The sequence below is a fragment of the Rhinoraja longicauda genome, chromosome 10 (assembly GCF_053455715.1).
Source record: "Rhinoraja longicauda isolate Sanriku21f chromosome 10, sRhiLon1.1, whole genome shotgun sequence".
NCBI classification, from domain to species: domain Eukaryota; kingdom Metazoa; phylum Chordata; class Chondrichthyes; order Rajiformes; family Arhynchobatidae; genus Rhinoraja; species Rhinoraja longicauda.
In genome coordinates this window covers 10244588-10266434 of record NC_135962.1, presented here as the reverse complement: position 1 = coordinate 10266434, position 21847 = coordinate 10244588, and the positions used below count along the sequence as shown (strand labels likewise).

At 51.9% G+C, this 21847-nt stretch overlaps 2 protein-coding genes across 5 annotated transcripts in view; one reads left to right on the top strand and one right to left on the bottom strand.

The window, feature by feature from the left end:
- Window positions 1-2708, top strand: part of numb (NUMB endocytic adaptor protein) — a 119341-nt gene extending 116633 nt beyond the window's left edge. For 3 of the 4 annotated variants that reach the window (XM_078406195.1, XM_078406198.1, XM_078406194.1), the window contains one exon: window positions 753-2708. In XM_078406195.1, the coding sequence (XP_078262321.1) occupies window positions 753-1402 (650 nt within the window). In that variant the 3' untranslated portion in view covers window positions 1403-2708. The remainder of the gene's footprint in view (window positions 1-752) is intronic. The other variant, XM_078406197.1, reaches the window with a different exon arrangement.
- Window positions 2709-2888: 180 nt separating this feature from the next.
- LOC144597724 (papilin-like) overlaps window positions 2889-21847 on the bottom strand; it is a 48480-nt gene continuing 29521 nt past the window's right edge. Inside the window, 9 exon segments of the mRNA XM_078407256.1 lie at window positions 2889-3381; window positions 7233-7469; window positions 8619-8779; window positions 10030-10138; window positions 14298-14425; window positions 16127-16264; window positions 17504-17798; window positions 19184-19313; window positions 21418-21523. Of these exon segments, the coding sequence (XP_078263382.1) occupies window positions 7291-7469; window positions 8619-8779; window positions 10030-10138; window positions 14298-14425; window positions 16127-16264; window positions 17504-17798; window positions 19184-19313; window positions 21418-21523 (1246 nt within the window). The 3' untranslated portion in view covers window positions 2889-3381; window positions 7233-7290.

The following is a 21847-nucleotide window of genomic DNA, read 5'->3' as shown; positions in this document are numbered from 1 at the left end:
CCCCTGGTTCTGGACTCCCCCAACATTGGGAACATGTTTCCTGCCTCTAACGTGTCCAACCCCTTAATAATCTTATACGTTTCAATAGGATTGAGCAGTGTCACTTTTGATTTATCGTAAGGAAAATCATATTTAACTTATCCACTGGAGTTCTTTGTGGATGTGGTGAATAGAAGAGATAAAGTTTCAGAAAGCTTTCTACGAGGTACCACATAGAATGTGGTCAACAGGTTAGGGCAGGTGAAACGTGGGATAATATCGGTTAAGAATAGTTTATGGGTTGGTAGCAAAGAGAGGGAATAAATGGACGCTTCGCGGCTGGCAGGCAGGCAGCTGGTGCACTACAAGGACTGGTGTGTGGTTCCAGCTGTTCAAAATACATGACGGGTGCAATCCATATATGTTCCACATTTGCCGATGAAGCTAAACTACGCGGGACTGTGGATAGGGAGGAGGATGTGAAGAGGCTTCAGAGGGATGTGAACAGGGCCTGACAGATGGAATATAATGTTGGAACAATGAGAGGTCCAAAAACAAAAAAAGCAGAGTACTTTAAGTGGCGAGAAATGCTGAGAATGTAGTTTTAGCCTTTCTGTAATAATGCAAGACTGGGATGCAACCTTCTAGCTAAGAATCAATGGTTTTCTCCCATTCTTTTAGCCAGAGGCAAATCGCTTTCTCCCCACAATCTGCACTTTGATTTGATTGCCAGTGAGGTTGGTTTGGTTTTTACTCTTCCCTCTTGTTTGAAGCAGGCAATGATTGGGTCACCACTGCCGCTGTAACGACCCCGTTTCAGCCGGGTCACCAGCGCTCAGCGTCGGAAGCTGACCGCTGGCTCGCGGAGGTGTCCAAGAGCGTTCGGGTGCACCCGTCGCCCCAGCCCACGGTTCCAGCAGCCTTCCAGAGCGGCACATTCGTCACCCCTCAGCCAGCCTTGGTCAGCGTGGTTCCTCCCGTGCAGCCTGCTTTTGTCCCCACTCAGCCTTACTCGCTGCAGGCCACCAATGGCATTCCATTCCAAGCTCCAAGTCTGCCCGTGGTGGGAATAACCCCTTCGCAGATGGTCGCCAACGTCTTTGGCACAGCAGGCCAACCTCAGGTCGCCCACGCACAGCAGGGTCAGAACATTGTGGGAATGGCCGCCAGCCCCAGACCCTACTTTAAACCCACCGAGCAGATTACCCGCAAGCAAATAAACGGTTCAGCAGTTTTCAATGAAGCAGAAAGTAGCAAGTGGACACTGGAAAACAAAAGCAGTCAAATGGCTGCGGGCGATACCGAGGATGCATTTGAAGCTCAGTGGAACGCGCTGGAGTTCAAGTCAAAGCAGCGGGCCACCCCTTCTCCGACTAATCCGTTTTCTAGAGATTTACGGAAGACTTTTGAGATTGAACTTTGAGCAAAGCCTCTGGTTTCCTTTGTCGGGTGATTGTGTGTGGAAAGCATTCAGTGTTGATAATGGGCATGAAGAACTGCTTCAGCAGTCCCTGAGAACCATTATAAACAGGGTGCAAAGTTGGACTCAACCATATGGCTAAGTTGTTGAATCAAAGGAGCATGTCCATTATCTGCCTTGGAAAAAAACTGTTTATGTTGTGGTACATGTAGGGATCAGTTGTTGGTTTCTAAACTCTTTCTACCTATAATTGTGGGTATTCTGTGGTTGGACTGCAGGAAGATGCTGCAATTCTTGTGTTGGAGCTTCCAATTTGAATACATTGATGCCAAAATCTTTATTTTTATGCGTTAGTATATATATTTTAATAGTATGGAAATTGAGCTGTAAGTAATCTTGCCAAAGGTAAAACACCGAAAGGTTGTACGAAATGTATATATAGAGAGACTGGTTTATTGCTGATGCTAATGTAAGTAATTCATGTATTCCATCTTTTAAACTGGTGTTTGCTGCGGTCTCTTTACTGTGGCCTCTTTACTTGTTTGAACAGATGACCTGTTATAAATCATTAGTATGGAGCAGTATAGCTATGGTATACATTTAACCATGTTCAATCTTGTATTCTGTTCAGCAAGACTTTGTTTTGTGTTGATGACAATTTTCTCGTTCCCTTACTGCCTTGAATAGATTTTTAAGAGGCCAGCCAGGTCCGATTGCCGTAATGGTATAAAAAGATTTGCACAATACTGTTGAGCAGGCTCCTTGTTGGTCCCTTGTGGTACTCTGACCAATCTCCTTTTGTGGCGAAATGAGTCGGTTCTTCTGAGTTAATTACTTTACATCTCAGTTGAAAATTCTGCAGATATGCTTTCTAGTTTTGTTTTAATTTTGACTTGCACGAGCCTTACAATCACTTGTAATAAAAATAAATTTATACTGGAGATTTATAATCTTTAACAAATAAATGGTTGGAAGAGTAACCATATTTGAAAAGTGCTTTGGATGATTTGAAATCGTTTGACTGCCTGTTGTTATTATTACTTCCGTTGATATGTTATTACTTTCGTTGTGGGGAAGAGTTATGGGTGACCGATTCTAGTTACTCAGCAATATTTTCCTGAACCCATCCCTAAATAATATGCACTTGTCACAGAACCAACAAGTCCCAGATCAATGCACACGTTTTAACTCAAACTGCAAATATAACTAAATATCAACCACTGTGATTTTTTTTTAAGGCCAAAAAGCTTACAAGAAGGTTTGGGCAATTAGCTGGACGTGTTCTGAGAAAGAAATGGTTGTTGAGTAGATCTTTTAACTGGTAACTGAGAGGATGATTTTGCAGAGTTGAGAGAAGAAAATAAGTTTTAAATGACACACCATGGCAGGATGTCTTCCAACATGTTAAAGTCCAGAGATCAATAAAATATATTGTATTTTGTCATTGTCTAAAATACAAAGAAAAGCATTGTTTCAAAATAAGTTGTTTTAATTATCATTCGTGGAAATGTTAAAAACAGTACACAATATACAGTAATTTGACATTAACATCTTGTCTATAAAATATTATCCTTGTGTGCAGAGGAGAGGCAGTGCTCAGAACAGTCTGGTCCAGTGAACAATGTTAGTTCAGTGATTAATGTTCTACTTGTAAAAATACCAGCTTCCTTCACACATTCTGAATGCAGATAAATATCTAAATATCTCTTTGCAAGAAACTAAACCTCCCTTCCTTGAAAATTGTATACTCTAAATCGCCTGATTAAAGACAGCATCAACTTTGAATTCAAAATTTACAAAAAGTATCTCTTCAAAAATACAGACAAGCTTCTTGAATATTTAAGAGATAGATATCGCTGCTTGTACATTTAGGAGAACGCTGATGACCTTTGAGCGTGGAATGAATGATCAAAAGTCGCTTGCAGCACCTCTTATTCATGTTCTGGAGTACACCTTCGCATGTCACTGCAAGAAAAGGGGACCTACAGCAGAAAAAAAGTGTCATCCAGTCAGTGTCATTAAATGTGACAGTTTTATTATATAAACTTTTATTTAACCCATTGAAAGCCCGTTCTGCTGAAATGCATGACTCATCTCTAAGGGCCAGGTCAGACTTTGTTGGAATTTCCTACATGAGCCATGACTGTGTAGTCTGATTACCTTCAGAAGGACTTTGGTAGTCCAAAGGCCGACAGCTCAGCAATAAATGATGGTCTTATCAGCGAGGCTGAGTATACGATGAATGACTACAAAAGATCGTAGTCATGCACCACGGAAATCAGCCTTTCACATTACTGAGATTGGGCCGACTTCAAGCCTCAGTTTACATTGATCCTACACGAATCCCCACATTCTCATTACCTGCCCCCCCCCCCCCCCCCCATTCTAACACTCTCCAACACTCTCAGGGTAATTTACTGTGACTAGTTAACGTATCAACCAACCCGTCTTTAAGACAGAGGACACGGGGAGAGCATGCAAACTCCGCGCAGACAGCAGCAGCAGTCAGGATTAAACCCATGCCTCTGGACCTGCCAGGCAGCAGCTCCAATAGCTGCACCAACATGTTGCTCCAAGACGACCTGCTCTATTCCGTCCAGAGAAAGATTAGGGCAGAAATTAATTTTAGAACATTGAACAGTACAACATAAGAACAGGCCCTTTGGTCCATAATGCCAAGATAGACTAATCTCCTCTGTCTGCACGTGATCCATATACCTCCATTCCCTGCATATCCATGTGCCCATCTAAAAGTCTCTTAAACATCATTCTCGTATCTGCCCTCACCACCACCCTGGCAGTGTGTTCCAGGCAGCTAATATAAAAACTTGTCCTGCACATCTCCTTTTAAACTTTGTCCCTATCACCTTAAAGACAATCCCTTTACTAATCCCTCTACCCTTTGACCCTGGGGGAAAAGGTTCTGATTGTCTACCATATCTATGCCTCTCAATATTATATACTTCTATCAGGCCTCCTCTCAGCCCCTAACACTCAGTGAAAACAATCAAAATGTATCTGACCCTAGGTCATAAGTGATGGAGTAGAATTAGGCCATTTGGCCCATCGTCTAGTCTGCCATTCAATCATGGCTGATCTATCTCTCCCTCCTAACCCCATTCTCCTGCCTTCTCCCCATCACCCCTGACACCTGTACTAATCAACAATCTATCCATCTCTGCCTTAAAAATATCCACTGACTTGGCCTCCACAGCCTTCTCATTCCACAGCCACAATCATGGCTGATCTACCTTTCCCTTTCATCCCCATTCTCCCCATAACCTTTGACACCCTTACTAATCAAGAACCTGTCAATCCCCACTTTAACAATACCCAAAGAATTGACCTCTCCTTATAGTTAATACCCCTAATCCAGGCATGATGCTGGCAAAGCTCTTCTAGCACCCTCTCCAAAGGCTCAACGTCTTTCCTGTAATGGAGCAAAGAGAACTAACTGCACACAATCCTCCAAATGTGACCTAACCAAAGACCTAAGAAGCTGCAACATGACTCCCCGACTTGTACTCAGTACCCAGACAAATGAAGCCAAAGATATCAGGCTGCTTTGCCGCACTATCTATTGGCGTTACCTCGTGGATATCAGAAGGCATTTGGGATGCAACTTGGTTCAATGGTAGAATGGTTTAGGGAAATACTGGCCTGCCCCAGGACTAGGTAACAAGACTCTTGCTCGTCATGGTAGATGTTGTTTTGGACAGATGCAGGAATCAAAATTTAGAAGTTTGCTAATGATACCAAAACTGGGACGAACAGAAAAATGGCACATAGTATTCAATCAAGAGAACTGATCAGACGCACTCAGGAGGGCCAATAAATACGGGAAATGAATAAGGCCTGTTTTATACCGTATGTGAAGGAGTCTTGGAACAGGTGCCTAAACCTGTTTCATTACCCTACAGATAATAGTCTTTATTAGCAGACAGATAGAATACAAAAGCAGAAAGACCATTCCAGAAATGTATTAACCCCAAAGCAAGCCCACCACTGAGATGCTGTTTATATTTGTAGCCACCACAACAATGGGTAGGATGTGACAGCAATTTCTAGGTACTAAATGAATGCATTAGTCTTCAGGGAGGAGGCAAGTGAGTGAACTAATAATTGTTAGAGGTTACTGGTTAATATATCTCCTGGCTCCAGGTAGAACAGAGCCTCAGTGGCTGAGAAATAAATTGCTGTTCCAATATCACCTCCGGATCTGAATTCCACACACATCTTCACCGCAAGGGCTGTGGTGAGCTGCATTTGTTTTGAAGTGCTCTTCACTTCTGGAGCTCATAGACAAGTGGCCATACCATTGATACCTGCATCCCTCAAATCTCTGGGTCTACAGGGAACAATGTTAGTGCTGGAGATAGGCACAAGTGGCCCTCTTTAACCCAGTTTGATTAGGGGCCCAGGCCTGTAATTAACATCAACCCACACAACAATGTAAATGATATTGTGGCTCCATCAGTTGCACGAAACAGCTATGCTGAAGAGGTGAGTGATAGAGAACTGTTCCGAGCAACCTGCAATTCAGGACAAAATACACAAAGCTGAGAAGTGGTGAGTTTACAGCAAGAAATTAACCAGTGACACAAATAACAAAAGCAAGTGAGAATACAGCAGTCAATGTTAAAATGTGCAGGAAGAAATTGTAGGAGACTGTTACCAGGCAATACTCTAGAATGGTGTACATCATACAAGGGTCTGGAAGGAGAGTAAACCTGTACCATGATAAAAACTATATGCTGGGAATGGATTACTGATAAAAATGCAAAATCTCCCACATCATCATTTCATGAACCACAGAGAACATTTGGATTTGCTGTGATGTTGCTGCTTTTTATTCTATCGTGGTTGGGACAGGAGTAACTGCATGCTCTTCCAGGAGGCACCATGGGCACAGTGTTAGTGTCTCAGCTCAGTGATAGGGAAACCCTTGCTGTCAGGTTAGGTCCAGAATCTGCTCAAATGAACAGACCTGAGTAGCCTGCAGGATCTTACCATGGCCACCACTAGGAGGCAGTGCAGAGACTCCAGACCTCTGCAAAGCTGTAGTCGTCTCAGAACAGAAAAGCTGCTGCTCAACAACCTGGGATCACAGAGTTCTCGCGCATAGATACAGGCTCTTTGCCCCAACTTGTAAATGCCGATCAAGATGTCCTTCTAAGCTAGTCCCGTTTGCTTGTGTTTGGCCCATATTTCTCTGAAGCTTTCCAATCGATATGCCCGTCCAAATGTCTTTTAAGCAATGTACAAAGCTCACCTCTATCTCTTCCTCTGGCAGCTCATTCCATATATCCGCCACCCTCTGTGCAAAAGAACTGCCCTCAGGCCCCTGTTAAATCTTTGCTCTCTCACCTTAAAGCTATGCCCTCTAGTGTTTGACTCCCCTACTGTGGGGAAAAATACTCTGGCCATCCACCTTCTTGGTGCCCTCCAAGGTTTTATAAATCACTATTAAAATCACCCCTCAGCCTCCTTTGCTCCAGAGTAAACTCCCCTCCCAACCTATCCCATCTCATAACTCAAGCCCTGCCACCCTGGTAACGTCCTTGTGAATCTTTTCTGCCCCCTCTTAAGCTCAGCCCCACCTACACCCAGGACACAAGGGAGCGATGCTGAAGGCAATATTGTACAAAGGTTCTCTCCTTCATTATGGATGAAATATTAATTCCAGATTTAATGGAGTAAGAAAATAATTTTAAGAGGGATGGGGGTCACTGCTGACCAGTTGTATGGTTCACCATTCTGTGCTAACACCAGGTCGTGTACTGCCTGACAACATGGATCAATCACCACAGCAAGCAAGAGCTTTACCCATCACCTGCGAGCAGCGAGCTGGGCTGGGCTGGGCTGCCCATGCACGGCACGGCACGGCCCTGTTATCCCTGCAGCAGCGGGCCGTCGCCAGTCTGGTGTTTGGAGCAGCTTGCACAGCAGAAGCTGGCGTGGTACTGGTTGGAGCACAGGTTGGCCTGCATTATCAGGTCACAGTTTGCCAGCTCCGGCAGGTCCACACACAGAGGCTCAAGGGCTGTAGAGTGCATCACTGTCTCTGTGGCTGAAAGAACATCAGGTGAAAAATACTTTCAATGCAACAATGCCGAGCGTCCCCTTTCCTTTCCTTTCCTGGCCTGGCGGAGAGCTCGGTGATGTGGGAACGCTGGATGGCAGTTGGGGTGGGCTGCGGCAGCAATCTCCAAAAGGAACATTTCCAACTCCATCTCCCACCACGCACTCGCTAAACCAAGAATGTATTGCAGGGAATCGAACGCACAGCAGTGATACAGGCCCTTCAGCCCACCAAGGCCATGCCAGCTACCAAGCACATGTTTACTTTAATCCCACTTCATTCTCCCATATTTCCATCTTCCCCTCCCAGATTCTACCGCTCACCCACGCTAACGGACAGGTTTTTATTTCAGATTCTCAGTTTTATTGATTTAAAAAAATAGGAAACCCGTTTCCTTGGTTTTTTTTTCCAGTTATGAGCTATGTCAAATGTGCAAAGGTACTGACCCTAGAGACTTGTAGACTTGTCTATGCAGGAATCTTGGGGCAACATACAAACAGCTGGAGGGACCCAGTGTGTCGGGCAGTGGATGGAGAGTCCGTGTATCGGGTCGAGACGTTGCTCGGGCCTGATGCAGGGTCTCCAACCAAAATGTCAACGATTCCTTTCCTCTCCACAGATCCCGCTTGACATGTTGAATTCCTCCATAGTTAGTTTCTTTGCTCCAACATGTTTTCTTGGAGAGGGTTGAGCTCGATTTACGGGCCCTGGCCGATGTCTCGAGCTCATGTGTGGCTTTACCCCAGTGCGTCCACAATGGAGCTTGCTGGAGGCGCAGGGAGGCAGCAGGTGGAGATGGCAGAAACCCTGGGTAAGTGCTTGCTGAACAACTCCATCTGTGTTTGGTTGGATTGCTGGGATGGTTTCTGGCTGCAGGGTGTGCCCACTGACAGTGCAGGCTTTTACAGGCAGGGGTGGCTGGAACAGGGGCTGCTCCTTAACAGAAAGCAAGGCCAGCTGGAGATTGGAAGCCGTGTCCAGAGACCAGACCCGGCACCTCCCTCACCCCCGGTGCCAGCTGTAGATGGATGGCCAGGGGGCAGCACACTGACCATCAGCAGGAGTTACTCCATCACTGCCAGAGGGAGGGTGGGCACTGGGGACGGGACGGGACGGGTGGGCTCTGATCTTACTCACATATCACGGTCAGGTCGGCGCTGGCACTGACTGCCCGTGAGCCACTGTAGGCGTTGCAGGTGTACGTCCCCGAGTCCTCCAGCTGGACGTTACGCAGAGTCAAGGTGCCGTCCAGCGAGACGGAGGTGCTCTCTGTGTCCACGCTCAGCGGGACGCCATTCCTGCACGAAGGGCAAAGCAAAGCGACTCAGCAGAGTGTGTCGGAAGGAACTGCAGATGCTGGGTTACACCAAAGATAGACACAAAGTCCTGGAGTAACTCAGCGGGACAGGCAGCATCACTGGGGACAAGGAATACGTGACGTTTCAGGTCGAGACCCTCCTTCAGACTGAGCGGTGTTGCCGCAACATTTGGCTGTACCATTTCTCCTGGGAGGGAATAAATGAGCAAACTGTTCCCACACTGGGGATCAGCTTCACTGCTTGGCTGAAGTTGTTCAGGTGGAGGGCTGGGTTCCTTTCAATTTCTTTGCTGAATCCAGTGTCCAGCCCCCAGTGTCCAGCCCCCTGGAGAAGGTGCCCAGAGCCGCTGTGGGCTGGCACGGGTGCTCCCACACTGGCACTGCCAACGCCTTCAACCCAGTGACCACGAAGGGGCAGCGAGGTGCTTCTCAGTGAGGATAGTGTGCGACTGGGGGGGAGGGGGGAGGGTGAACCTGATGCTTCCCTGCATCTTCTAATCGTGGCCTTCTCGGTGGGAGAGTCTGGTTTTGGGAGGTGCTGTCGGAGCAGCCTGGGCAGCATTCTGTAGACGGTGCACACTGCGACCATTGGGCGACAGTGAATGGGAGCGTGGCTCAGCAAGTGCCTGCTTTCCCCGGGATGGTGGCCAGCCCCCTGGCCGTCATTGCAGCGGCCCTCATCCGGACTGGGGGGGGGGGGGGGGGGGTGGGCAGGGGTAGACTCCACTCATCTCCCCCCACTCCCCCACTCCCGTCTCTCAAGGATATCTGATGCCTCAGCCCCACGTTCTCCATCAGATGGTCCATGCCCCGGGGCAGCAGTCAGGGGTCAGGTTGTCCCAGGGGTCAGTGAGTGGCGGTCCCACTTCGGCGAGGCTCTGACCACATCGTTCCAATTCTTCAGGAGGCAGCCTGGTGACCTCTCTCCAGGGCAGGTGAGGGGGGGGATTTGAGTGGTAACCTTTACACACAAAGGGTGGTGCTGGGTGTATGGAACGAGCTGCCAGAGGAGGTAGTTGAGGCAGGGACTATCGCAACGTTTAAGAAACAGACAGGTACATGGATAGGACAGGCTTGGGGGGATATGGACCAAGCGCAGGCAGGTGGGACTAGTGTAGCTGGGATATGTTGATCGGTGCAGGGCCGAAGGGCTGGGTGAGACGGGAGGCCTGGGAGCCTGGCCCCAGGGTGGGGTCACAGGTCCCCCCCCCCCCCCGCCACTCGGCTTACCGTGTCCAGCGGACGTGAGCCTGCGGGTCGGACACCACGCAGGGCAGCTCGGCACGTCCTCCGAGGGCCACTCGCACGTCCCGTGGTGGGCCGGTGATCCTCAGCGCTCCTGACAGGGGAAAGGCAGCGTGAGTTCCCCACAAAGCCCAGATCATCTCCCCTCCTCCCCCCTCCCTCCCCCCCCCCCCCCCTTCCGATGCAGGGGGAAGGACGTAAGGTCATAAATGATAGGAGCAGAATGAGGCCATTCGGCCCATCCAGTCCAATCCGCCATTCAATCATGGCTGATCTGTCTCCCCCTCCTAACCCCATTCTCCTGCCTTCTCCCCATCACCTTTGACACCTGTGCTAATCAAGAATCGATCTATCTCTGCCTTAAAAATATCTATTGGCTTGGCCTCCACAGCCTTCTGTGGCAAAGAATTCCACAGATTCAGCACCCTCTGACTAATGACATTCCCCCTCATCTCCTTCCTAAAAGAACGTCCTTTAATTCTGAGGCCATGACCTCTAGTCCTAGACTCTCCCACTAGTGGAAACATGCGCTCTATCCAAGCCTTTAACTTTTCGGTATGTTTCAATGAGGTTCCCTCTCATTCTTCTAAACACCAACAAGTACAGGTGTCAAACGCTCATCATAGGTTAACCTACTCATATTTGGAATAATTCTTGTAAATCTCCTCTGGACCCTCTCCAGAACCAGCACACCCTTCCTCAGATAAGGTGCCCAAAATTGCTCACAATACTCCAAATTGTGGCCTGAAAAGCACCTTTTCGAGCCCCAGCATTACATCCCTGTTTTCCATTCTAACCCTCTTGCTATAAATGCTAGCATTGCGTTTGCCTTCTTTACTACCGATTTGACTTGCAGATTAACTCTTTGGGAATCCTGCACCAGCATTCCCAAGTTCTTTGCACCTCCGATTTCTGGATTCTCCCCCCATTTACTACTTCAAAGAATCCCAGCAGATCCTGGGCAAGTTCTCCCCATCACAAAACCATGCTGACTTTGGCCTATTTTATCATGAACTTCGAAGTACTCTGTAACCTTGTCCTTTATAATGGACTCTAAAATCTTACCAACCACCAGTCAGACTAACCAGTCTATTGTTCCCACTATTCTGTGTTGCTTCCTTCTTGTGCAGTGGGGTAATATTGGCAATTTGCCAATCGTCTGGAACCACTCCTGACTCTAGTGATTCGTGAAATATCACTGTTCATGCCTCCACAATCTCTAAAGCCACCTTTTTCAGACCCCTCGGGTGCAGTCCAGGTGACCTATCCTCCTTCACCCTTCCAGCTTCCCAAGCACCTTCTCAATAGTAACAGCCACTCCACTAACTTCCACCCCGACGCTCGTGAACTTCAGCCACGTCGCTGGTTTAGTTTAGTTTAGAGACACAGTGCACAAACAGGCCCTGTCGGCCCACCGGGTCCGCGCCGACCAGTGATCCCCGCACATTAACACTATCCTATACCCACTGGGGACAATTTTTTTAAAACATTTACCAAGCCAATTAACCTACATATCTGTACGTCTTTGGAGTGCGGGAGGAAACCGAAGATATTGGAAAAAACCCCACACAGGTCACGGGGAGAACGTACAAACTCCGTACAGACAGCACCTGCAGTCGGGATCGAACCCGGGAATCCGGCGCTGCATTCGCTGTAAGGCAGCAACTCTACCGCTGCGCCACCGTGCCGCCTTGGTGTGCACATTGGAGGCACATCAGGCACATTGAAGGGTGGCTTCCTCTCTCACCAGATCCCTGTCCACTGCACCCGGGGAGCTGATAGGTGGCAGCACCTCAACACCTCTCTCCCCGTCCTGAGTATCAGAGGACTGTCGGGCAGGGGAGGAGAGGGGAGGGGAGGGGAGGGGAGGGGAGGGCAGGGGAGGAGAGGGGAGGGGAGGGGAGGGGAGGGGAGGGCAGGGGAGGAGAGGGGAGGGCACGACGGGACAGGACAGGCCAAACCACCGCAGCCCCTAGTCAGATTGCCGACCGCCTGGGGCCGAGAGACAGACTGGCTCTGGGCCTGTGCACCCACCCGCCCCACTGCAACAGCCCTCGCCAACCACGGCTCCCGGGAGCAGCAGCAGAAAAAGCCCAGGCCGACGGGAATATTGGGGTGAGATTCCAAACACTCCGGCTATCCCACACCAAGTGGCGAGATTGCACTGTACACATTGACAGAATGCCAGGGCGTGCAGGGACTGCAGATGCTGGTTCGCACCGAAGATAGACACAAAATGCTGGAGTCACTCAGCGGGCCAGGCAGCATCTCTGGAGAGAAGGAGTGGAGAGACAAGTCTTAAGAAGGGCCTCGACCCAAAACGTCACCCATTCCTTCTCTCCAAGAGAAATGACAGAGCACGGAAGTTCAGAGGGTTCCCGGTGTCGCCATGTATGAATCACAAAGGTCAATGGTCAGGTTCAGTAAGAGCATAGGTGTTGGTGAAGCTAATTAGCCAGGGAAAGCTAAATTAGAGAATGCTGCTGTTTACCATGAGGGGAGATACTTGTATTAGGCAGGGGGGTTATGTGCAGCTAATGTGGGCATTGGTGAGACCACATCAGGAGCACCATTAGTGGACACTATTGGGTTTATTTTGTAAGGAGAGATGTTAATGCATCAGTAAGAACAAAGAACTGCAGATGCTGGTTAATACACAAAAGGACAAAGTGATGGAGTAACCCAGCAGGTCAGTCAGTATCTACGGAGAGCATGGACAGGTGGCGTCAACACCCTTCTTCAGACATTAGTTTTAAAAGACTAGTGTATTTTGCAAGGTGGGAATCGTGGTCTAATTAACTGTGGGAGTCGGTAGCTTTATATGGATAGTCAGTCGATAGTCAGTCCCCTGTGATGGAGACAGAGATCACGAAAGGGGAGAGGTGTTGAGATAGTGGGTAAAGTTAATGAAATCAATGAGTTCTGCATGTGAGCAGGAGGCAGCCCCGATGCTGTCGTGACTATAGTGGAGAAAGAGTTGGGGGGATAGGGCCAGTATACACCTGAAACAAGGACTGTTCAACGTAACTGATGAGAAGGCAGGCGTAGCTCGTGCGAGTGCCCATGGCTACACCTTTAACCAGGAGGAGGTGAGAGGAGTCAAAGGAGAAGTTGTTGAGGGTGAAAACGTTCCATCACAGAGTGAGTGTTAGTGGAGGGACGTTGACTGAGTCGTTGTGGGATGAGGAACCTTGAGACCTTGATGGTGGGGGATGGAGGTGTAAAGGGACTGGATCCCTGTTCGTTATAAGGCAGAGGGGGCCTGGAAAGGGAAAGTTGTTGAAGGGTGAGTGAAATGCCTCGGACACAGGTGGGAAGGAACTGGACAAGGGGGAGTAGAGGATGGAATCGAGGTATGTGGAGCTGAGTTCAGTGGGGCAGGAACAGGTAGAGACAATGGGTCTGCCAGGGCAGTCCTGAGCCTCCAGCACGCTGGAAGCATGCAGGTACAGCAGGCAGTGAAGAAAGCCAATGGAATGTTGGCCTTCATAACAAGAGGAGTTGAGTATAGGAGCAAAGAGGTCCTTCTGCAGTTGTACAGGGCCCTAGTGAGACCGCACCTGGAGTACTGTGTGCAGTTTTGGTCTCCAAATTTGAGGAAGGATATTCTTGCTATTGAGGGCGTGCAGCGTAGGTTTACTAGGTTAATTCCCAGAATGGCAGGACTGTCATGTGTTGAAAGGCTGGAGCGACTAGGCTTGTATACACTGGAATTTAGAAGGATGAGAGGAGATCTTATCGAAACGTATAAGATTATTAAGGGGTTGGACACATTAGAGGCAGGAAACATGTTCCCAAAGTTGGGGGAGTCCAGAACCAGGGGCCACAGTTTAAGAATAAGGGGTAGACCATTTAGAACAGAGATGAGGAAAAACCTTTTCAGTCAGAGAGTTGTGAATCTGTGGAATTCTCTGCCTCAGAAGGCAGTGGAGGCCAATTCTCTGAATGCATTCAAGAGAGAGCTAGATAGAGCTCTTAAGTATAGCGGAGTCAGGGGGTATGGGGAGAAGGCAGGAACGGGGTGCCGATTGAGAATGATCAGCCATGATCACATTGAATGGCGGTGCGTACAGGCTCGAAGGGCCGAATGGCCTCCTCCTGCACCTATTGTCTATTGTCTTGTTTATCTGATGGGAGGAACATCAGGTGATCACAAGCTGGGACAGCCCGTCCCAGCACTGGGGCAGGGAGTCGCTGCCCTCAGCTCCACCACTGCCGACACTGAACCCGTACACTACGCACGCAGACACTACCTTGGACCTTCAGCTCAACTTGACGGATGTCCTGATCCCACCCGTCCGACACGTGGCACGTGTACACTCCGGCATCCTGAGCCTGAACCCGGCTGATCACCAGCCATCCGTCCGGATGCTTGCTGTGCCTGTCGGGACAGAGACGGAGAGGTCAGAGGCAGCAGCTCACAACATAGACAGTAGGTGCAGGAGGAGGCCATTCGGCCCTTCGAGCCTGTACGCACCGCCATTCAATGTGATCATGGCTGATCATTCTCAATCAATACCCCGTTCCTGCCTTCTCCCCATACCCCCTAAAGTCATCACTCCATCACTTTAGGGCGGCACGGTGGCAGAGCGGTAGAGTTGCCACCTCACAGCGCAGAGACCCAGGTTAGATCTCGACTACGGGTGCTGTCTGTGGCGAATGTTTACGTTCTCCCCGTGACCTGCGTGGATTTTCTCTTGAGATCTCCGGTTTCCTCCCACACTCCAAAGGGGTACAGGTTTGTAGTTTAATTGGCTTGGTATAAATGTAAAACTGTCCCATGTGTGGTAGGATAGTGTTAATGTGCGGGGATCGTTGGTCAGTGCGGACTACACTCCAACCAGATCCACACTTCAAGGTGAAGAACGCGCGAGTGTCCGAGAGATTTTCACTTTCTTTTAGACATTCTAGCCGTGTGTACTCAGGCAGACATCCACCAGTCAGTCAAGGCTCCCATGTGAGGCTGCATCTCCAGTTAGCGGCACGGTGGCGCAGCGGTAGATCTGCTGCCTCACAGCGCCACAAACCCCAGTTCAATCCTGACTACAGGTGTGGTCTGTGTGGAGTTTTCCCGTTCTACCTGTGACCACGTGGGTACTCCCGGGTGCTCCGGTTTCCTCCCAATCCCAAAGATGTGCGTCTCTGTAGGTTAATGGTCCTCTGTAAAGTGCCCCTTCTGTGTCGAGATTGGGTGAGAAAGCGGGATAACATAGAAATAGTGTACGGGTGACCGATAGTAGGTGTGGACTCGGTGGGCAGAAGGGCCTGTTTCCATGTTGTATCTCTAAACATTCTGCCAGGGCTCTGCAGAGGGGCAGGAGCTCTCCATCAATCAGCAGGAGCCTCACATGGGGCAGCCGATCACACCAGGAAAGAGATCGAGGAGCCAAAGATGCTTTGCCGAACTTTGGGACCTTTACAATGATGGTATCTGGACACGATAAGTGTGAGGTGTTGCATTGTGAGAAGTCAAACCAAGTCAGGACCTACACAGTGAACGGTGGAGCCCTGGGGGATGTTGTAGAGCAGAGGGACCCAGGAGCACCAATACATCGTTCCCTGAAAGTGGTGTCCCAGTGGACAAGGGGGTAAAGAAGGCTTTTGGCACATTGGCCTCAGTCAGTCAGGGAACTGAGTATAGAAGTTGGGACACAAAAAGCTGGAGTAACTCAGCGGGACAGGCAGCATCTCTGGAGAGAAGGAATGGGTGACGTTTCGGGACGAGACCCTTCTTCAGACTGAGACTCAGGGGAGAGGGAGTCTAGAGATATGGAAGGTTAGGTGTGAAAACAATAGATTAAAGCAGATGGTAAAGGAAATGTAGAATGGTTCATTGTTGGATGAGGGGAAGGTACATTGTTAGCTGATCTGTCACCATTGCTTTGATCAGTCGTTTTCACACCATATCTCGTTTCCCTCTCCCCTGACTCTCAGTCTGAAGAAGGGTCTCGACCCAAAAGGCCACCCATTCCTTTTATCGAGAGATGCCGCCTGTCCCTATCTCTGGTGTAAACCAGCGTCTGCAGTTCCCCCTCCACATGGAGGCTGGGCTGTTGTGAACAAGGTAGTTGAGGCCGATCACCTGATGGAGAGCAGGGGCCGGCCGTGCCGACGCCACTCCACGCTGGGGGGCGGCGAAGCCTCGACCCGGCACGGTAACCGGGCAGTCTCCCCCGGCCGCACCGACACCGTGCCCGCGTCACTCCGGTCGATCAGCAACCTGCCGGGAGAAAGGACAGCGGATAACCGGGGCAAATGCACCAGGATGAGCCGGGGATCATGGGCCCCGGAGCAGACGGCAGCCAGGGACCATCGTGCCGGGGATCGGAGAGCAGGGACAACGCTGAAGGTGGGGGGGGGGGGGGGGTCAGGGGAGGCCAGCGACTGGGGAGGGGGGACACTCTGGAAGGGGAGAGTGTGGAGGGAGTGGGGATGGTGAGGTTGGGGGATATGGGGAGGGGAGTCGTTCCCGGCCGTGGGGCTTTGGTGAGAGGGGGGCAGGCGGTGGGGCAGGCGGTGAGGCCGGCGGTGGGGTTGGGGATCAGGGGCGCCGGCACATGGCAACGCTAACCCGGCTGCCTGCAGCAAGGGAAGCCATTCGGCCCCTCGTGGGTCACACGCGGGGAGTGCTGCTGGACTCTGGGTCCGTTTACGTACAGGCTGGGTGCGTGCAGCTGGGTCCACGTGCGCTGCAAGTACACGGGCCAGGCGTGTGCGACCAGCGTGTCTGTCCACCGCGTGTTCACGCAGGGTGGTGTCTCCGACACAGCAGGAGATCTGGACGATCAGAGCAGAGCCACACGTCAGAGGGCAACTTCTGCCGTCCATCAGCACCTGTGGGGTGGGGGGGGCCACAGAGGGGGGTCCGGGGAGGGGGTGGGTAAGGAGAGGACTGGGGGGAGGAGGGGGCCTGGCCCTGGGGAGGGGGGGAAGGGCTTGTCCATGGGAGGGTGAGGTCCCGGGGAGGAGGGGAACAGGGGAGGCGGGGGGGATGGGGCTGATGGAGGGAGGAGAGGTTGGTCCAGGAGGAATCTGGGATGGGTGTCCTGGGGGAGAGCAGTGATCCCGGGTGGTCTGGGAGGCGGTGGATTGAGTGCCGGTGGGGGGAGAGGGGAGAGGGGAACTGCTGCACTCCCGGATGGGTCGAGGAGGGGACAGGGGGGTCGAGGAGGGGAAGGGGGGTGGAGGAGGGGAAGTCGAGGAGGGGTGGTCGAGGAGGGCGAGGTCGAGGAGGGGAAGGGGGGTCGAGGAGGGGAAGGGGGGGTCGAGGGGGGGATGGTCGAGGAGGGGAAGGGGGGGTCGAGGAGGGGAAGGGGGGGTCGAGGGGGTCGAGGGGGGGAAGGGGTGGTCCTGGAGGAAGGTTGTGGCCCGGGGGGGTCCTGGGATGACTGTGGTATGTTCCCGGTGGGGTGGGAGTATTTGGGGTGCCCGGCTGGAGTCGGGGGTTCGGCTGCGTTACCTGTGGTTGTGCGGTTCCCGTGGGGTGGGGGAGGGGTCCCTGTCCGGCGGTGTGTGGGGGCGGGGGTGCCGCCCGCTGGGTAGGCCCCAGGGCTGGGGGTCGGGAGCCCCCCCCTGGTCCGGCCTCTGGCAGTGGCGCTCACACTCGGCCTCCGTGGGGAAGTTGTTGCGGTTGCCGTGGCAACCCCCGTACCAGAAGCGGTTGCAGACGCCGGGCTGGGGCACGAAGAACCATCGGGCCGCCCAGTCACTGCAGGGCCCGTTGGCACTCACCAGCTGGCAGCGGGCAGGGAGCACTGCGGGTCAGAGGTCACAGGTCAGAGGGCCACCAACAAGGGGTCGCCACCTGGGGAGGGACGAGCCCCCGACCCATCGACCCCCATGGATCCCACCGCCGCAACCGCCATCCCACGCCCCTCTCCTCACACACTCCCTCACCCCCTCACCCTGCCACACACCAAGACAGCCCCGACCCCTCCCGCACTGCTCCACCCCCCCCTCACTCCATCCTGACCCCCCTGACACATCTCCACACCCCCATCCTGACCCATACCAACCCGCCCTCCCACACCCTCTGACACACTACCCCCCACCCCCTGACCCACTACCCCCACCCCCCTGACCCACTACCCCCACCCCCTGACCCACTACCCCCACCCTCTGACCCACTACCCCCCACCCCCTGACCCACTACCCCCACCCTCTGACCCAATACCCCCACCCCCTGACCCACTACCCCCACCCTCTGACCCACTACCCCCACCCTCTGACCCACTACCCCCACCCCCTGACCCACTACCCCCCACCCCCTGACCCACTACCCCCACCCCCTGACCCACTACCCCCACCCTCTGACCCACTACCCCCACCCCCTGACCCACTACCCCCACCCCATCTCCTCCCTCACCCTCTCCATCTATTGCCCATTCCACACCGTGACTCCTCTCTCTCCCTCCACCTGATCCCTGAACTATCCCCCGTTCAGGGTTGCCCCGACACACTGCTTGTCTCCACTAGTCGCAGCTGGTCCAGTCTCCACTAGACAGGGGCCGGTTGTGAAACTCTACCTCACAACATCAACCCCTCTCTCACCCCCCCTCCCCCTCCCCCCTCCCCCTCCCCCTCCCCCACCTGTCAGGCAGCACAGCACGGTGGTGCAGCGGTAGAGTTGCTGCCTTACAGCACCAGAGTGAGACCCGGGTTCAATCCTGACCACAGGTGCTGCCTGTGCGGAGTTTGTACGTTCTCCCCGTGACCCACGTGGGTTTTCTCCAAGATCTTCATTTTTCTCCAAAGACGTACAGGTTTGTAGGTTAATTGGCTTGGTATAAATGTAAAATTGTCCCTAGTGCAGGATAGTGTTAGTGTGCGGGGATCGCTGGTCGGTGCGGACTCCATGGGCCGAAGGGCCTGTTTCCGCGCTGTATCTCGAAACTAAACTAAAGTGTCCAAGTACCTCCCCCACCCCTCATGCCCTCATCGCCTGTTCTCAAATTGCCAAGTGTTGCTCTGGCACTTTGTGCTATTTTGGCCACGTTGAGGTGCTCTCCAAGTGCAGACAGTTAGCCGGTGGTGGTGGACTGGCCTGGTCGTGTGTGGCCAGTCAGGGTGAGGGTCAGACTGCCTCACCGCCTGCCCGTGGTCAGGGCGCTGTCAGAGGTAGGGCAGGAGAACCACTTACAGTGGGAGAGCTGGTCCCTGCACCCCTCGCCTTCCGGACCCAGGGCCGACGTGGTCTCATCCTGGCAGCAGCCGTACCTGGAGCCCCGGCAGTGCTCTGGCGCACTGTTCTGGGCAGCGACCCTCGATTCCTGCAACACGGATAACAAGGAACTGCTGGTCAAAGTATTCCCCATCCCTAACTACTAGTGGTGCTTCCAAGATGGCGCCCAACCAAGGCCACTATTTGTGTGTATAAGAAAATAACTGCAGATGCTGGTACAAATCGATTTATTCACAAAATGCTGGAGTAACTCAGCAGGTCAGGCAGCATCTCGGGAGGGAAGGAATGGGTGACATTTCGGGTCGAGACCCTTCTTCAGACTGACTATTAAATTGTCCCTAGTGGGTGTAGGATAGTGTTAATGTGCGGGGATCGCTGGGCGGCGCGGACTTGGTGGGCCGAAAAGGCCTGTTTCCGCGCTGTATATATATGATATGATATGATGATACAATCACATATTACAATTGCTCCACACTTTTAGATCTTGCTCCGACAGCAACATTTCTCACTTTAAATCACTAAACGTTATTGCCTTTATCATGTATCTGTACACTGTGAATGGCTCGATTGTAATCATGGATTGCCTTTCCGCTGACTGGTTGGCACGCAACAAGAGCTTTTCACTGTACCTCGGCACACGTGACAATAAACTGAAAGTAAAACCATTCCCCACCCCAAACCTCCGTTACTTGCACCTCACCTTTAATGTTTTAAAATTCAGTCTCATCACTGGCAGGGCTCACCACCATCTTCCCGATGGCATTTACTGCCCCTCCCTACATGCCATCCAGGAGGTGACCACTTGGGGTTCCTCCGGGTGCTCCGGTTTCCCCCCAGATCCTGAAGACATGCAGGTTTGCATGGTAATTGGCCTCTGTAAATTGCTCCCCGTGTGCAGAGAGTAGGCGAGAATGGAGGTAACATAGAATGAGTGTGAACATGTGACCGATGGTCGGCGTGGATTCGATGGGCCAAAGGGCCTGTTTCCATGCTGTATCTCTAAACTAACATAAGCATGAGACTTGGGGGTGTGGGGTGCAGTAGGTAACAGTTGGTGTGGTCTGTTATGTAGGATTGCTTTGTGGGGGCAGGTATGAGGGGACCGTGGTGGGTGGAGATGGGGTGTAGGGGAGTGAGGGTAACATGAGGAAGAACTAAAAACTGTCTTTGGCAGGTACAAAAGGGTCGCCCTCTTCGGGATGCATCACAGCCTTGTTTGGGAACAGCTCTATCCGAGTCCGCAGGAAATTGCAGCAAATTGTGGACACAGCCCAGACCATTACACAAACCAACCTCCCTTCCATTGACTCCATTTATACATCACGTGGGTAGGCTTTTCCCCTTGAGAGTGGGGAAGATTCCAACAAGGGGACATAATTTTAGAATTGAGGGACAAAAGTTTAGGGGTAACATGAGGGGTAACTTCTTTACTCAGAGGGTGGTGGCTGTATGGAATGGGCTTCCGGTGGAAGTGGTGGAGGCAGGCTCGATTTTATTATTTAAGAGTAAATTGGATAGGTATATGGATGAGAGGGGATTGGAGGGTTATGGTCTGAGAGCAGGTAGATGAGACTAGGTCAGGGAGAGTGGTCGGCGTGGACTGGTAGGGCCGAACGGGCCTGTTTCCGTGCTGTAGTTGTTATATGGTTATATCACGCTGCCTCGGCAAGGCCAGCAGCACAGTCAAGGACAAGTCGCACCCTGGCCACACACTCGTCTCCCCTCTCCCATCGGCCAAACGCTATAGAAGTGGGGAACACACACATCCAGATTCAGGGACAGTTTCTTCCCAGGCTGTTATCAGGCAACTGAATCATCCAACTGCAACTAAAGAGCAGTCCTGAACTACCATCTACCTCATCGGGGACCCTCGGACTATCCTTGATTGGACTTCACTGGCTTTACTTTGCACTGAACGTTATTCCCTTATCATGTATCTGTACACTGTGAATTGGTTGATTGTAATCTTGTATTATCTTTCCGCTGGCCGGTTAGCACGCTACAAAAGCTTTTCACTGTTCCTCGCCCGGTACACGTGAGAATAGACTGAACTGAACTGAACTGAACCCTCTGTGCAGCGACGCTGTGGGCTGTTGGTTGTTTGTAAGACGAGCGGAGGCTGTGAGGTGGTGACCTGATGCGGGGTGAGGTGGGATGGGGGGGGGTGGTGGGAAGGCCGGCAGGGTACTCACGGAGAGGGGCTCAGTCCCCTCGATGAGCTGCTCAGCCGGGTGCCTGGGACAGCCAACCTGGTTGAAGCCTTGGGCCGACGTCACTCCATCCGGACAGCAGCCGTACCTGGGCAGTTCAGACACACTTTAGAGGTACAACGTGAAACTGGCCTCTCGTCCCACCGAGTCCGCGCCGACCAGCGATCACTGGCGCTATCCTACACACTGGGGACAATTACATTTTTTTTTACCGAAGCCAATCAACCTGCAAACCTGTACGTCTTTGGAGTGTGGGAAGAAACCGAAGTTCTCGGGGAAAACGCGGTCACGGGGAGAACGTACAAACTCCATACAGACAGCACCAGTAGTCAGGATGGAAGCCGGGTCTGTGGTGTGGTAAGGCAGCAGCTCTACCGCTGAGTCCCGTCACATCATCCCATCCCACTGGACG